Source organism: Mauremys reevesii, linkage group 15 (genome assembly GCF_016161935.1).
Source record: "Mauremys reevesii isolate NIE-2019 linkage group 15, ASM1616193v1, whole genome shotgun sequence".
NCBI classification, from domain to species: domain Eukaryota; kingdom Metazoa; phylum Chordata; order Testudines; family Geoemydidae; genus Mauremys; species Mauremys reevesii.
In genome coordinates, this window is record NC_052637.1 from 39118250 (window position 1) to 39132921 (window position 14672).

Sequence of the window (14672 nt, forward strand, 5' to 3'; positions counted from 1 at the left end):
AAACACCTAATCTTGATTTAAACATTATCAGTGATGGAGAATTCACCACCATCCTTGGTAAATTGTGAATGACTCTCACCACTAACAAAGTCCTGTGGGTTGAGAACAGTGCTGTAGAAATAGTTCCTACCAGGCTTTCTGGGTGATGGCTAGATGGTCCAGACACTCGCTGAGCAGAAGGACTGATAAACGACAGGGGGTAACTATAACTAAATCCTTCCCATGAAGCTCCTGGCAGCAGCTTACTTCACTTCAGAGTCTGGTCTAGTGATTCCAAACCAATGGATAATTCTCAAGCTACTGTAGCTACTATTGGTTGTCACTGAAACTTCTGGAACTTTTCTTCCAGACCTCTGTGAAGTCACCAACTCACTGTCAGGCTTCTCTTATTCAGACACCACAGCACAAAAATGTCCGTGTCCTGACCTGTGGGAGGGGCTTAGCCACATGAAATGGTGTTAGTAGCCAGATGGGCTGGGCAGGTGTGTGCTTGAAAGTGTGCACGTGTTAGATCTGAGGGATCTTAAACACAAAGTAGATGACCTCCTGAGGTACCTTCCAACCCTGATCTTCTATGATCACATTTTCTCAAAAAGAGCCTCTGGTAACTCAGTGAATCACATCTAGTAGTAGGCAGGCTCTTTACTTAAATATTATTATTTATTGTGAATTGACAATGTCTTGTTGGGATGATGAGGCTGTGCAAAACCAGAGGAAAAAGTGTTCCCTGCCCTAAGGGTCTGACAACCTAAATCAGACAGAAAATACAGTGCACACCTGTCAGACAGAAGGCTAAACTTCCAGTGATGCGGATATTTTAGCAAATATATTGTAAGAATTCCACGAGCACCAAAAACATTTGTCATTCTGCTGCGCACCAAGGCAACTCAGAACTTCGAAGCATCTATGCTAGTGGCAACAGAATATCTGTTTTCCTGGAATTAAAAGCTCGGGTCTTTGCCAGCTGATGTACAGGTGAATCTCTGCAAACTGTGAGCAGTGTAGTTCCTATGACAAATAGCTGGGAAGTTCTGATCCCATCCAACAGTGTGTGTACACACACACACACACACACACACACACACCAGTTCATAAAAACCTAAACTATGTTTGTTGAGTTATCACTGAATTACTTGGGCACAAATCATGAAAATAGAGATTGAACCAAGTCATACAATTTGGATCTGGATTCTGCCGGGGTGCTGGAACAATTTGCATAGTGAGGGTGCTGAGAGCCATTGAACCAAACTGTAAACCCTGTATATAATGGAAGCCACTATAAGCCGGGGGTGTGTGGTGGCACCCCCAACACCCCTCGTTCCAGCATCTATGGATTCTGCCCCAATCTAGGGCACTGGGGTTTGGATTCAATGATTTCAGGCCCATTGATAGTTTTAAAGACACATTTGAAGGTCATTTGGCTCACCAGGAGAGAATGACAGCTCCAGGAATAAAGGGTGGCGTGGAAGAAAGCCCTAAGATGGATAATAGAGACTTTGGAAGTACCTATTCAAGTTTGCCTAATGCCTGTCAGAGACATTAAAAAGATGCCCGATGTTCTCTTGCCCAAGGAAGTGAGCAATGCCCTTGACAAGTGAACTCACTAGGGATAATTAGGAAAGAATTAACAACACAAATGAACTGGTGAACTGCTTTGTCCCTACATACCAAGGCCATTTCCATATACTGAGAATGAAGCGTCAAGATTTACCTGAGTTCTAGGGGACAGCCCGTAATCTGAAATGTCCCAAACCTGAATGAATCCACATGTGTCTCCAGATACAAGAACACTGTTCATTTGATTGGCTGACAATCCAGTCACAGACGCATCCTCTTTAGCTGGGGCATAATAAAAACCTGAAACAACACAAGAGGATGGAGAGTAACATTTTCAAAAGTGGTGAAGTGACTTAAGAGCTGACATCCCATTTTTAAAAGTGACATCGGCACTTAGGAACCTAAGATCCATTGATTTCAATGAGACTCAAATGTCTACTTAGCCCTGGTCTACACTGCGGGGGGAGGGGAATCGACCTAAGTTACGCAACTTCAGCTCCGAGAATAGCGTAGCTGAAGTTGACGTATTTAGGTCTACTTACTGCGGCGTCTTCACGGCGCTGAGTCGACTGCTGCCACTCCCCTGTTGACTCCGCTTGCGCCTCTCACAGTGGTGGAGTACCGGAATCGACGGGAAAGTGCTCGGGGATCAATTTATCGTGTCTCGACTAGATGTGATAAATCGACCCCCGATAGATCGATCACTATCCCGCCGATCCGGCGTGTAGTGTGGACCTGCCCTTAGATTGTAAACCCCCTGGGTCAGGGAGCATCTTTTGGTTCTGTGTTTGCACAGCACCTGGCACAGTGGGGTCCTGGACCATGACTTGGGCTCCTAGGCACTAAGGTAATACAAATAAATAATAAGTGCCTAAGGCCCATATCCCCAAAGGTATTTAGGCACCTAACTCCCATTGAGATCTTAAGTCCTCTGTCACACATGAAAATAGGACATAGGCATTTTTTAAAATCTTACCCTAACCCTTCCAGGAACTCTGTCAGGTCAGGGCATATGCTACCGTATTTTTTTTTAAAGTTCCTCCTCTGTGTTATTAGTATCACTTAAAATGATTAAAACAGCAAGAGTTATTGAAATCTGCTTCCATTATCAGCAATAATGCTGCTGATTTTAATTCTTGAACTTCATTCAGCTTGAAATGTGAAGCAGACTAGTAAGTTTCACTTACCTTTCTGGTGATTGCTGTTAGCTTCACTTTTTGGGTCTCGTGTACAGGTAAAATGCTACAATGCTTGGGTTGCAAAGACTGCTGGGGAATGTTATATACAATGCTCCCTAATAGCCCCCATTCAATTTCATGGACTGAATTAAAAACCACGGCCACATTTCTACTGATCTTCATTTTTTATGTGGAAAAAAAACCTCCTAAATTTTGGGCCTAAATGGACCTGACATCCTTTAGCTAAATAAAGAAACAGAGAAATAACAAAGTCCTTAGAGCAGCCTATTACACTGACACTGTGGAAAGTGGCGTCATTAGGTAGCCATTCAGCAGCACTTCACTGAAGAGAGGATGAAAATTCTTTGTTCCCCTTCTAACTCTGTCACACGGCACCTATTTTTAACACAGGAAAAGGCCTCTCTTCTGCACCATTAGAGTCACATTGGCAGCACAAGCCTCCTCACACTGTCTCACACCTGTTATAATAAACAGATGCTATATTTAATACCTTATATCTATATAAGCACCTGTTAGCTAGAAGAATACCTATGTGCTTGCATATATAAAATTAGTCATCCACTACTGAAATGCAGCCACCTCTGGGTTGGAATCTGGCAGCCACTCTGTGCCAACAACACCGAGTAACAGTTCTTGTTGTTGTTTCCCCTTAAAGAGAGAAATATTTCCTTCTGTTGAAATCTTGGAGTTTTTTTGGACACTTATTCATGTTGGCATTTGGCAGAGAGCGTGGGACCCACTCCACAATGGCCAAAACAGTGGGATACTCACCTGGGATGTGAGAGACATGACTTTGGAGCAGGGACTTGAATCGGTCTCCAACATGCCAGGTGAGCATCCGAACCACTGGGCTATAGATTCTCTCTCTCTTTGTCCCAATGAATGTTTAGTTATTTATACAAAGGGGAACAGCTCTAGCAGGAATAATCTATAGACAGATGGACTCTCTAATGTAGTTGGGACACATGCCTGGGATGTAGGAGATCCAGGTGAGCGTCTGAACTGCTGGGCTGTTGGCTATTCTGGGGATTCTCTCTCTCTCTCTCATTTTTGCGTGGGAAATTTTGAAAGCTCTCAGTTTTGCTCTGATGTGGAACAAAAACAAATTGTGAAACCTCAATGTTTTTCATGGAAAGGAAGCTCAGCATCTTGTAAGGCGTCTCATGGATGTACCCCAAAATCAAGGGCTATTTTAGAAAATATTGGCCTGAGGGTGTGTCCACCCAGCAGCTGGGAGGTGCGATTCCCAGGGCAGGTGGACATAACATGCACCAGCTCTGCTTGAGATAGTGCCTAAAAATCGCACAGCAGAAGCTGGGTTTAGCCTGAGGATGTACCCAGGAGCCTGAGTGGCTCACTGTGCCTCTGTAGCCACACTCCTGTTAGGTGCTAGATTGAGCAAAGCTAGCTGTGGTGTTTCGATGTGCTTGTAATTATTAGAACTGGGAGCACTGGATGTTGGGAGTCTGAAAGGACAGGAAACAGGAAGGAGCGGGGAGGAGTTGAGGAGGCTGAGTGAGAGTTACAGAGGGTGCAGCAGCAGCTTGGTAAAGAGGTTTCCACTGTAAAAATAAAGTCCTGTTGAAGCTTGTTAGTATCTTGCCTGCTTGATACAACACTAGCATGTGTATGTCTACCCGCCCTAGGAATCACGCCTCCCAGAAGTTATGTAGCGGTATCCAGGGGCGGCTCTAGAAATCACGCTGCCCCAAGCAGCGCGGTGCGCTGCGCCGCCCTTCCCCGGTCCTGTGGCGGGTCCCCTCTTCCCGCGGCTCCGGTTGAGCTCCCGCTGCGGCAGGTCGACCGGAGCCCGGGACGAGCGGACCTGCTGCAGGCATGACTGCGGAGGGTGCCGTGGTCCCGCGGCTCCGGTTGACCTGCCGCAGTCATGCCTGCGGGAGGTCCAGCCGAGCCGCGGGACGAGCGCCCCCTCCGCAGTCATGCCTGCGGCAGGTCCACTCGTCCCGGGCTCCGGTCGACCTGCCGCAGCCATGACGGCGGCAGGTCCGCCGGCCCAGCCTCCCGCCCTCCCCGGCGGCAGGGGACGCCCCCTACATTTTGCCGCCCTAGGCACCAGCTTGTTTTGCTAGTGCCTAGAGCCGCCCCTGGCGGTATCCTTAGTGTCTCTGTGCAAAACCTGATCCTACTGAAATTAACGGGCGTTTAGCCATTGACTTCAATGGGGCCAGGATTTTGCCCTCTGTGTGTCTGTTGGACTCACTGTTACTGGTAGCCGGCACAGATGGAAATTCCTCAGCTGCAGTGGGTTTCATTTTCGGTAACAGCGCCCCATGTACAATTGCTGCTGCCTGGATTGCCGTTTCCCACCCATGAACTCTGTGCTCCCTTTGATGCTTAGCTAAAATGATCTGTTCTAGCGAGTGTGGCTGGGCATTCTTGGTCTTTCTGCATGGTAATTTCTTGTACGTTTCCTGGAGTTAGCTTAAGGCTTGATCTTTGGTTTTCGGTTTTGTAGTTTTTTTTCCCCCACAGGGATACTGAAGTGGGACAGTGAAAAAAACAAAACAAAACAAAACCCAACCCTAGTCACTGGGAAAATACATTTCCCAAGAGAAAGGGTTTGAATATCCTGTTTTTAAAGCTTTTCTCATGTCATGTTTGGAAGCTTTTCTACCTAGCTAGTACTTTGTTTTTTGTAAATAACATACATTTTCCAATTGTTCTTAGGGCCAGTATCTGAAGTTCCAATAACTAGAATATTGGCAGGATAGGGAGGAGAGAGAATAAATAAGCATCAGATACATCCCTGCTGTTAGACCAGGGAAGAGTTTGGCTCTTTTGGGCCAAATCCTCATTCCAATGAAGTTGATGGATGTGCTTTTAATTCCAAAGGGATCATGATTGGGTTCAATAACATCTTATGTCTCTCAGTAGGATTGTGGTTACAGCCTATATTGCCAGAATCCTTTTGAGAGTGAATTTCTGGAACAACAGATCAGTTAAAGATCAGCACACACCAATGAACACGGATCAGTTTAATTACAATCCAGATTTCACAGTCAGATGCCAGCTGCAAGGCCTTTAACACTAAGCTGTGTCTACACTAGCACTTTTGTCGGTATAACTTATGTCACTCAGGGATGTGAAAAAACACACCCCTCAGAGACACAAGTGACATCGACAGACGTGCTGGTGTGGACGGCACTATGTCAGCGGGAGAGAGCTCTCCTCTCAGCACAGAGAGGCTACATGGGAGATCTTACAGTGGAACAGTGTAGACTTGGCCTCAGCCTTGGTCTAAACAACAAACTCATGTCGGTATAACTACGTTGCTCTGGGTTGTGGAAAATCGACACCCCTGAGCAACGCAGTTATACTGAGTGAACTCCTGGCGTAGATAGTGCTCTTTTGACAAGAGGGCTTCTCTCGCTGACATAGCTACTGCCTCTCGGGGAGGTGGAGTACCTACACCGAAGGGAGAAGCTTTAGGAATTAGCATCTGCTTTAGCTGAAGTTACCATGCCTTTCACAGGTAAGTCTTACCAAATTCCCGTTGTTCTGCAAGGACGCTCCACCAGCGAAGGTTCCCGGCATCAGAACTCACAAGGATTGCACTGTCTTTTGAAACACCATCCAGGGATCGATGCTGGAGAAAGAGTAGTTTATCCACTGGAGGATGTGACCTAAAATTCAGTGAAGAAGATGTTCAGACCATCCCTAACCCTCTTTTTTCTTTAAAGTCCACCTGGCAGGTCAAAACACCCAACTTTTTAAAAAAGGGCTGGTTATTCCCACTGGAAAGGAGGGGAAAGGCCCGGAACTGTAAATAAGGTTGCATTTGGGAATACTAAGCTTTTCCTGTGGTTGCTTTCTTCACACAGACATAAACTAAAAAAAACCCACACATTTAATTGTTTTTATTTAACTATTCATGCCAATTTCTATAGAAGAACCCCCAAATAAATAACTGACTGTATATATTGGTTGTTAAACATCCAACAAAGCTCAGCATTGTCTTCAAAGCTTGAGCTACAGGCATCAGAGCGTTGGGAGCAAGAAGTCAAAAGTTGATCTGAACTAAGGTCCTGGACCTGCAACGGGTGACATGACATGTGGGTGAACTGCTGTGCCCGTGAAGTGCCTGACTGAAGTCAGCGAGACTCTGTTCCATCACAGGGGCCTGTCCACGGGGAGCTCATGGCAGGACTGAGGTCTAGCTAGTATATATTTCAAAGAAGTTTTCAATTTTTTGTTCAGTGGCAAATGTCTCCACAGCCGGTGGCTCGTGGTGGGGCGTTTCATATCACGTGGCTGATATTCCTAAACCCGGGGGAAGAATTGCATTTGGCTCCTGTTTAAAACCTTTGCAAAGGGTGTAATTCTCTTCAGTGTCCCTAGCAGCCTAGTACTATTTCATCATCCCACACCACAGGAAACACTGGGCCTGATCCTAAGCCCATGGAAGCAGACACACGTCTTCCCAGTGACGTCAGGGAGCTTTGGACGAGGCCCGTCGGTAGATTTTTACACTGAGCCAGGGCAGGAATGGAAGATGAAGTCACACTGCTGTAACTGCGTGGAGAGGCAGGCCCCATGTGTTTATTGAGGGTCAGATTCTGCATTCCCTGTTGGGTCCTGCTGATCTCAGCACAGTGCCAGTCTATATCTGCAGCAAATTGCAACACCTGCCCCCTTCTGGCTCAGCTGCTACACTGAGGATGGAACTATGGCTTTAGCCATTCCCCACCCCTTGTCAATCAGGTGCTGCTCAGGTGGCAGGAAGTGGGTGCACAAGGTCTGGGTATAGCCAATGGAGGGGTGTAAGAGAGGTTGTTACTCTCATGGATGCACAGTGTAGACCAAACCCATAAAGGCTGGCTTAAATTTAATGGACCCAATCCTGCAAACCATCTACTCTCAAAATTCTTGTCAACATCCATGTCGTGCAGGATTGGGCCCAATTTCCCCTCAGTGGGGCAGATCCTCTGGTGGCGTGAATGGTCATAGCTCCATTGAAGTCAGCGGTGCTAAGACAATCTAAGCCTGCTGAGCAGCTGCTCCAAGGGATTTAAACATGCCAGCTGCCCGTGTGCATTCCCAGATTTCACCATTCAAACCTGCAGGCCTATGCAGTCATGACAACACTCATCACAGCTATAGCCGCTTGTCATCTTCAAAGCACCTTGCAAACATTAATAGTGCTTAGGATGGTGCTTACATTTGGTGAGAAACCTTCACAGTTTGCCCAGCATGCTGAGCATATCTCAGATAGAGAGAGCAATGCAGATTCTTTAGTGTCAAGCACCTGGTTTTTAAATGTTTTAATAAATAATAATAATAATACCACCACCACCCAAACCCAGGAGCTTAATCAGGATAAGGAAGATAATCAAGCAGCATGTTGCAGGGAAATGAGACACCAACATCTTAAGCAGCAAGGCTCTAATAAAAATGCCCTCTCCTTTTCATGCTGTTTGTTAAAAGAAAAAAAGAAGGTGTAACTTGGAAATGAAGCAACTCTGTAATGCCCCAGCGAAGCACATTACTTCCCCCGGTCTAATGAATAACTCACCATACGTCATTAAAAGAAAATTGTACCTTTCGGGCTGAGTCTGTCTGAGGTAGAGATACACACCCTGGGATTCCACATCCCACACGATAATTTCTCCATCGAAGCTGGCTGAAGCCAGGAGCCCAAGAGAAGGACAATAGTCCACAGTCAGGATGTCCTCTTTGTGTAGCTGCCCGCCCTTCCAAGAAGGATGCGCAGTAACATGTAGGGCCTACAATCAGTGGAGAACAGAATAGAGCTCAGGTTTTACTAATTTGATTAATAAGACGTACTGGGGCAAATTCAGTGTTGGTGTAAGCAGATGTGGTTTCCTCTGACTTCAGTGAGGTTTTTACCCACTTACTCCAATGTCACTTCTATGGGTGTAACAGAAGGAACCGTCTTGTTCGTTTAGATACAATCAACAAGTACCCTGCTTTTTAACAGGTGGCTATTCCCATTCCATTCCTCCTCCTTTACGCACCCCAGGTTCACAGAAATCATAACGGACGATTTTCTGATTCCATCCCACTGTGAGCAATGTTTGATCCCGCAAAGCTACAAGTCCCGTGACTTCAGCTTCTTCCACTACCTCCAGTTGGTGCAAGTTGTGGCCAGTCTGAATATGCCAGACCTGCTCAAAAGAAAATATGTTTAGTTTTATCCACTCACAATGTTAGCCTTATCTTGTCCGGCCCCTCAGCTATGGTGCCTGGTGCCAGAAGGGGAAGGAAATGCATGAAAGATGATAAATGAAGTGTCTGTCTCAGAGAGCAGACAGTCTAAAGGTGAGCCGAACCAAAACTAGGTTCTGATCACAACTGAAAACTTCAGAGAAGTTCCTATCTGATTCCAGAGCAGAATATTGCAGCTTGGGCTATACAGGTCTGTCTCATCTTAGGCGCATTTAACATGCGCAATTTCAGCTTTATGTGGTTGGCAAAAAAGAGAACAATAATAATTGAAATACTGTTTTTGTAGTGCAGGCGATTCCGCCCGCCATTCAACTCCATGTAATTTTAACTATACGCGGTTTTCGCTTTACGCGCTAACCGCGGAACGGAACCCCCACGTAAGATGAGACAGACCTGTATGCTAATTGTCACACCCTGTAGAGTCATCGGAGCTTTGCAATGATTGTTATTAAGGCTTTTAAATATACACAGTACAAGAAACATGGTACTTTCTGTCTACCCATATCTAAGGCCATTGTAGTGAACTGACAGTATCTGACTGAAAATCCAACTCTGTTAGCAAATGGTGAGCCCGTTAAGTGTGTCCTGCTGACTCACTGGGGCAGATGGGAGGTAAGGAAGGTAGGAATGTCACTCTAGGGCAGAGGTGGGCAAACTATGGCCCGTGGGACCCTCCTGCCCGGCCCCTCCTCCACAGCCACAGCTCACTGCGCTGCCGATGCAACGCTCTGGGTGGCTGGGCTGCGAGATCCTGGGGCTGCAGATCTGGCCTGACCCAGTGCTCTGTGCTGCACCATGGCGCGGCTGGCTCCAGCCGGGCAGTGCGGCTGCCTGTCCTGGTGCTCTGGGCAGCATGGCTGTAGCGCTGCCAGCCACCGGTGCTCCAGGCAGCGCGGTAAGGGGGCAAGGAGCAGGGGAGGTTGGAGAGAGGGCAGGGGAGTTTGGGGTGGTCAGGGGGCAAGGGGTGTGGATAGGGGTCAGGGCGGTCAGAGGGCAGGGAATGGGAGGTTGAATAGAGGTAGACGTCCCAGGGGGGCATGCCTGGCTGTTTGAGGAGGCACAGCCTCCCCTAACTGGCCCTCCATACAATTTTGGAAACCCGATATGGCTCTCAGGCCAAAACGTTTGCCCACCCCTGCTCTAGAGAGAGGACCTCAGCTGTGAGCTGAGCAGACCTAGGAGAGGAACCCTGTGAACAGCCAAACCTCAGAGATTTGGTGCTGAGTTGTTTTGGTGACTACAGCCAGACACCAGAAAAGGGGCTACATTTCGATCTGCTACAGCTTGTGCGGGCTGTGCTTCAGGCAAGGTGGGGGAATCACCCGCTCCCAGCTCTGTATTCTGGAAATGAAGGAAGGGTCAAAGGAATTTTGTCGGAAGAGCAGCTCTATTCTGTTTCAGTGAACAAACCTTTATGGTCCCATTTCTTGCTGCCGTAATGAGCCTGTGCTGGGAGTTGTCAAGGGCCATGCATGTAATCTCTTCCTTCCCATGGGCATTGTTTATGAGGAGGCGTCTGGCCCCCGTCTCCACATCCCACACAGCAACTGTGGCGTCATCACCTCCTGTCACCACCTGTCAGCAGAGAGAGCATGGTTTGAAATGGTCTGGTTTTGAGTTGCTTTACCTTTGGCTAAGAAGGAAAGCCCCGAGGAGCGGTAGGGAGCAGCGTCTCCATTCGGAGCAGGACTGCACCTTCCCTGGATGGTGCATCAGTCCACCAGTTTGTGCAGAAAAGCCAATTTCCCCACTTCAACCCATCTATAACATAGGCAGTGGCTGATTCAAGGCAGCTATAGACTGATCCATGTAGATCCATTGAACTGAATAACTGAAATCACCGCGGATAAACACTTGCGAGGTCAACAGGGGCCGATGTAGGATTGTTCTCTGCAATATATCCTCTCCAGTGCTATGTCCAGTCTTATTTGAAGTGATTTCATGCTGAAGGATGTTGAGAAATTTGAAGAGGGTTCAGAGAAGAGCCATGAGACTGATTGAAGGATTGGAAAACATGCTTTAGTGAAAGAGTTAAGGAGCTTAGTCTGTTTAGCTTACCAAAGAAGTTAAAGGGTGACTTGTGCACAGTTTATATACGCACATGGGGAGCAGAGAGACAAGGTGGGTGAGGTGATGTCTTTTACACACACTCCTCAGCCACTGTTGTAGCAACAGGGCTGCCCGCACCCCTCTGGCCAGTGCATTTGAAAGGGGAAGCTGGGTTCTTTTCTGTCTTGCACACTGTAACTGCAGATCTGTAGTCATTGGCGATGATGCTCGAGGCAATGGATCAGATTTGCAAAAGTACCTGTGTACTTTTCCCCGCATCCTTTTGTGCCTGCAGACTCTTAACTGACTCCCAGAGACGTAAATGCATGTGCAGCACACACGCACACACATATTCTACGGATGTGCAAATCAGAGTTTGAGTGCTTGCATTAGGATTTGTGCAGCACAAGTAGAAAGTGTGAAAAGGTGCATGAGCACATCTAAAAATGTGTCCCAACTGGATTTTCAAATGGCCGGTGGAGCATGTGCCTCTGGTAAGTGGGAAAGACAGCTTTTTACTTGTAATTTCATAAACTAGACTGGGAAAGTCACATGGAGAGAAGAAATACAGAGGTCCATAATGATGTTTTTACAATCACTTTCCTGGAACTGGTTTCTCTAGCAAATCTAGCATAGAAACTAGAGATGGGTCTGAACCAAACTCCCAGATCCAAACACCCCCAAAACTATTCAAAATCTATATCTGATTTTCTCAGTTGCCCCCATATCTACAGTGGGCCAAACGAGTATCTTATATGCAAACACACAAAGGGGTTTAAATTCTGCATTCATATCCATATGTTGTGGTGTAAGTCCAACCCGACTGGAAAGCGCTGATCAATAAAGTTATCAGAAGTGCTGACCTGGTGGAAGAAGGTGTTGTACAGAGCACTGCATAATGGTGCATCATGGGTAGCCAGCATTTCTTCCTCAGGACTGACATGCGGGAGCTTCAACAATCCAATGTAATCAGTACAGGAGACTAAGAGGAGGTGGGGAGACTGCTGGATGAGCAAGATGGGAAAATCCCCCTGTTCTAGTGCTTGTTCTGGCTGGACACATGGGATCTTGAGTGCCAGTGTCTGCAGACAAGCCTGTGAGAAAATATCCCATACTTTCAGGACCTGAGAAAGAGAGAGAGAGAAGCCGGGATTTATTTACATGTTTGCAAGAGGAGGCTACTAGTTGCTCTGCATACTCCTGAATTTTGTGGCTCAGGAAGATCTTTTCTATTTACCATGGAGTGACGTGCTCATGCTTTGTGATGTCTTAGCTCATCACCTTATGTACTTCCTTTCACACGACATTTTCTGGCAGAGTTAAGGGCATTGCTGAAGCGAAGCCAGTTACAATATATTGCACAAACATTGAGACTTTCATCTGAGCTTTTCAAAGTGCTTCATAATCATTAATAGAGCAGGGCGAATAATGGCTTTTGGTTTACTGGCAATTTCAAAAGTAAAAAGAAATAGTTCCAGGTTGAACTGAAAACTAAAAGTTTTGCAATTTTCAACAAATCAAAATGTAAAAAAAAGAAAAAGAAAAAGATTTTGGGTCAAACAAAACTTTTTGACATTTTGTTTGTCTTATGACCGTTTAAAAATATTTGGGGATTTTTTAAAAAAACAAAATGAAAAAGCATTTTGAAACACAAAGTATTTCAAACCCAAAACATTCAAACGTTTCATTTTGAAAATGTCAAAGTGAAACATTGTAATTTTTTTCTGACGTTTTTTTTCAAAACAAGCAAGTCCATGAAACCAGCACCATGTCGCAAAATGTTTCAGAGTCACTGAATTTGCGTTAAAAAAAAAATTAGGCCGAAAAATGTCTAACAGCTCTAATGCTGGATTAATGTTTTTATCCGCATGATGCCTTTAGAAGGAGAGAAGTATTATATGCTCTGTTTCATAGTCCCATACACTTACCACTAAAAAAGGACTTCCTTGCTAGCACTGATTCTTAGGGAAATGGCAGAATATAATCATATTTACTTTTATCTAGTCCAACTACCAACCTGCAGTGAAGGCGCATGTATTTTTTTAAGCACTTATTTGGCTTAAAATTATTAATTGCTATAATTGCTGAGAAATTTCTCCCCCTCTTTTAATTGCCTGGAAAACTCAAAAAAAATAAATTCAAAATACTGTAATAACCTCTTCAAAAGGCAAGAGGCGATAAAAGAAACTCCTATTGCCTCAAAAACAGCTGCACATTCGTTCCTTGCCCATTGCTACATGTAGGCTTTCCATAGGCTTTGGCACTGGCATCAGAATACTGTGAATGCCCATCATGTCTTTCAGCCCAGGATCTCAAATCACTTTACAAAGAACGCTTAGTTAATGAAGCCTCACAATGCCCTGATAAGGTAGGTGAGGAATATATGGAAATTGCTTCATCCACCTATGGAGTGAAACCTGGCAGCTTTGTAGCATAGGAAATAAAGAATGGTATACTGGAGCAGTACACTTCAGTATCCAATTGAAACTGCTGGAGGAATTGGGAGGCAGAATGAGCTGAAATGCGACAGGAGCACTGGTGTCAAAATGCCTGTTCTTATGAAAAGTGTCTTAGAATCACTCAGGACCACAACATGGATGGGAGTGCCTTTGTTTTACAGCCCACTCAAAAGCTGGCCCCTCTGGCAGTGCCATTAACTTTGTGCTGAGTCAGGCATTTTGACAGTCATGACTCAGATAGAAGAGCGCCCCCTACTGAATCCCCACACCACCTGCTGCAACACCTCAATACTCTGGAGGTCTTCTACCCAAACACTGATCCAGTAACATATCAAACGTCCCTCTGGCATGGTGCATATTGCACAAGAGAAGGAGGAGTGAACACTGCTATTAAAGGAGGAGTGCTGGCTAAAGCCTAGCACAAATCTGACAAACCGAGTCCTTGGAATAGCTGAATACGTGTCCTCGGGTCTCATAGATGGCAACTGCCAGAATGGCAGTACAATGTCCCTGAAAGGTAGTAACTGGCCAGCTCGTGACATATCGGTTCCAGAGCTGCACAGCGTGATCCACCCCTCCGGTAACCAACAGATTCAGGGATTTGCAGTAGTCGAAGCATTTTACCCCCTAGAAAAAATAGGAAAAAAACCCAAGAAGTGTTTGGAAAACGTTTGTACAGTCTGTGCAGAGTGTCTGTGGAATGAGGCTGGGCAGGGCAGAGAGGCACAATTAGGAAAAGACTCAGGGCTCATCTACACTTAAAACTCTGCATCGGCTGAGCTGTAGTGCTTAGGTGAGGATGCTCTATGCTAATGGGAGAGAGTTCTCCCACTGATGTAGTTAATCCACCTCCCTGACAGACGGCAGCTATGCCAGCAGGAGAAGTTCTCCCGCTGACACAGAGCTGTCTACATGGGGGCAGGGTGGTGGTTAGGTCAGTGTAACTATGCTGCTCAGTGGTGTGGATTTTTCACACTCCTGAAGGACATAGTTATAGCAAAGTAATTCTGTAGATCTGGGCTCAGGACAATGTTAAAACACACTAGGGAACCTTTAATGCATGCCAGCAGGTCTACCAGGACCAATTAACATGCAGCCTGTGAGTGTACTTTAGAAATCACACCCCTGTAGAGCACATCACCGCACTTTGTAGACAAGATCTCAGGAATAATGGGTTTTTTTCCCTTTTCATATTTCAGCT

At 46.0% G+C, this 14672-nt stretch overlaps 1 protein-coding gene across 1 annotated transcript in view; it reads right to left on the reverse strand.

Annotated features, from left to right (window-relative positions):
- The window catches only part of LOC120383138, a 60609-nt gene that overhangs the window by 23555 nt on the left and 22382 nt on the right, over positions 1–14672 (reverse strand). The window contains exons 11-16 of the mRNA XM_039500759.1: positions 11876–12136; positions 10374–10538; positions 8753–8902; positions 8316–8500; positions 6261–6400; positions 1712–1857 (exon numbers count right to left, since the gene is read on the reverse strand). Coding sequence (XP_039356693.1) covers positions 1712–1857; positions 6261–6400; positions 8316–8500; positions 8753–8902; positions 10374–10538; positions 11876–12136 — 1047 coding nt within the window. The remainder of the gene's footprint in view (positions 1–1711; positions 1858–6260; positions 6401–8315; positions 8501–8752; positions 8903–10373; positions 10539–11875; positions 12137–14672) is intronic.